Source organism: Chiloscyllium plagiosum, unplaced genomic scaffold, assembly GCF_004010195.1.
Source record: "Chiloscyllium plagiosum isolate BGI_BamShark_2017 unplaced genomic scaffold, ASM401019v2 scaf_2565, whole genome shotgun sequence".
Classification (NCBI taxonomy): domain Eukaryota; kingdom Metazoa; phylum Chordata; class Chondrichthyes; order Orectolobiformes; family Hemiscylliidae; genus Chiloscyllium; species Chiloscyllium plagiosum.
This window is the reverse complement of record NW_025214891.1, coordinates 12592-15446: the sequence shown is the minus strand read 5'-3', so window position 1 is coordinate 15446 and position 2855 is coordinate 12592. Positions and strand designations below refer to the sequence as shown.

General features: G+C 50.9%; 1 protein-coding gene across 1 annotated transcript in view; it reads right to left on the bottom strand.

Annotated features, from left to right (window-relative positions):
- Positions 1-2306, bottom strand: part of LOC122548067 (nectin-4-like) — a gene marked incomplete at its 5' end in the record, with an annotated part of 6642 nt that extends 4336 nt beyond the window's left edge. The window contains 2 exons of the mRNA XM_043686632.1: positions 781-882; positions 2031-2306. Coding sequence (XP_043542567.1) covers positions 781-882; positions 2031-2306 — 378 coding nt within the window. The remainder of the gene's footprint in view (positions 1-780; positions 883-2030) is intronic.
- Positions 2307-2855: the final 549 nt, after the last annotated feature.

The window sequence follows — 2855 nt, the reverse complement described above, 5'->3', positions numbered from 1 at the left end:
GTCGGTGGGGGGAGGGAGGGGATGTTTGTGGGTGTGGGGGCTGCTTTGTCCCTGGATGGTGTGGAGCTTCTCGAGTGTTGTTGGAGCTGTCCCCATCCGGGGCAAGTGGGGAGTATTCCCTCACCCTCCTGCCTTGGGCCTTGTCGATGGTGGGACAGGCTTTGGGGGGAGTCAGGAGGGGAGTTACTCGCTGCAGGATTCCCTGCCTCTGACCTGCTCTTGGAGCCGCTGGGTTTATGTGGTGGGTCCAGTTGGATTTCTGCTCGATGGCAACCCCCAGGATGTTGATAGTGAGGGATTCAGTGATGGTGACACCATTGAACGTCAAGGGACGGTGGTTAGATCATCTCTGATTGGTGATGGTCATCGCCTGGCATTTGTGTGGCGTGAATGTTACTTGCCACTTGTCAGCCCATGGGTATTGTCTACATCTTGACTTTGGACATGGGCTTAACCAAGGCGTCATCTGTTCTATCATTCTTACACCCATCTAGGGCAAGTATCCCATCATACCCCAGGCTTGTGCCAAGTCAATGGTGGGACAGCGGCTGGGAGAGGGATTCTGGGACTGAGTAAACAACTCTGGTGCCTCTGCCTGTTCAATATCCCCCCCCCCCCCCCGCCCCCCGGATTCCCCCAGCCAGGCTCACAGACGTCTGACACCCCCAGCCATTAATGTCACCTGTAATTGGAAGGTATTCCCCACCGACCCCAGCCTCCCAACCTCGCAGCCTCACTGACCCCCCACCCCCGAGGCTCCCCGATGGGCATCTCACTCACGTTTGCGCCTGACCAGAAGCACGATCAGCAGGATGAGGAGAAACAGGGCAGCAGCAGATCCAAGAGCCACTCCCACCGCGCCCCCAACGCTCAGGCAGGAACCTGGGGAGGGAGACGGCGTCAGTGCAGGGCAGTGCTTCAGGAGCTCGCTCCTTTCTGAGGGCTTCCCCTTTTCCAGCCGTCCCTTTACCTGTGAACGTCTGACCCCACGCAACTTTTGAAAGTCAAAGTCTTGTCAAAATGAGCCTTCCTCCAATTTAGGACTTCAACTTTTAGATCTGGTCCATCCTTTTCCATCATTATTTCAAAACAAATAGAATTATGGTCGCTGGCCCCAAATGGCTCCCCCACTGACACCTCAGTCACCTGCCCTGCCTTATTTCCCAAGAGTAGGTCAAGTTTTGCACCTTCTCCAGTAGGTACATCCACATACTGAATCAGAAAATTGTCATGTACACACTTAAGAAATTCCTCTCCATCTAAACCTTTAACACTCTGGCAGTCCCAGTCGATGTTTGGAAAGTTAAAATCCCCTACCATAACTACCCTATTATTCTTACAGATAGCTGAAATCTCCTTACAAATTTGTCTCTCAATTTCCCTTTGACTACGGGGGGGGGGTCTATAATACAATCCCAATAAGGTGATCATCCCTTTCTTATTTCTCAGTTCCACCCAAATAACTTCCCTGGATGTATTTCTGGGAATATCCTCCCTCAGCACAGCTGTAATGCTATCCCTTATCAAAAATGCCACTCCCCTTCCTCTCTTGCCTCCCTTTCTATCCTTCCTGTAGCATTTGTATCCTGGAACATTAAGCTGCCAGTCCTGCCCATCCCTGAGCCATGTTTCCGTAATTGCTATGATATCGCAGTCCCATGTTCCCAACCATGCCCTGAGTTCATCTGCCTTCCCTGTTAGGTCCCTTGCCTTGAAATAAATGCAGTTTAATAACAGATACCCAGGAGGGAGTTACAGACTGGAATCTAATCGAGGGGTTCGGGGTGGGTTATATACAGAATAACAGATACCCGGAAGGGAGTTACAGACTGAAATCTAATCGAGGGGTTCGGGGTGGCTTATATACAGAATAACAGATACCACGGGAGGGGGTTACAGACTGGAATCTAATCGAGGGGTTCGGGGTGGTTTATATAAAGAATAACAGATACCCAGAAGGGAGTTACAGACTGAAATCTGATCGGCAGTTTGGTGATGGTGTATTCACAGACTAACACACACACACTTACCGACGACAGTGAGCTGTGTGGATGTGGAGAGTTGGTTGTTGTTTCGGTTGTTTGTAGCGATACAGGTGTAGTTTCCCGTCTGGTTTGCCCTGAGACCAGGGAACGAGAGCACACTGCCCTGTCCAACAGCCAGGCCATTCAGTAACCAGCTGTAGTTTGGGCTTGGCACGGACATGGCCTGACAGGTCAATGTGCCAGCTCTGGCAGCGAGGAACAGGCCACTGGTCGCACAATCCGACTGAAAGACCGAGCGGATCTCAGCGTTTTCTGGACCATCTGCACCAATGGGAAAGATACAAACTCAGGAGCGCGTCCGATGTACAACCGAGAGATCCGCACGCCCCACCCACCCAGACACACAGCTCCCCCACCCCCACCACAAACCTCTCCTCCTGTGGACCCCGTACTCGCCTTCCTGATCAATGACAATCCTCAGCAATTACTCCGGTGAGTAATGAGACCGGCGCTACATCGATGCATTCAGTCGGGGGTGAGTTTGTGAGAGGGATGCTGTGTGTGCACGTATCAGTGAGTATGAGCATGTGAGTGAGTTAGTGTGTGTGTGACTGAGTGTGAGAGTGAGTGTGTAAGTATGTGTGAGTGAGAGTCTCTGTGTCTGTGTTCAGATATATCTGTGTGCATGTCTGTCTTGTGTGTGTGTCTGTGTCATCATATTTGACTGCATTTGCCTAAGTCTGTTGTTTGTTGGTGTGAGTGTGTAATATGAGTGAGTGTGTGTGCACATGTGTGTGTCACTGTATTAGAGTGTGTGTGAGTATTTGTGTGTGTGTTTCACTGTGTGTATGTGTGTTTGTTAATGTGTTT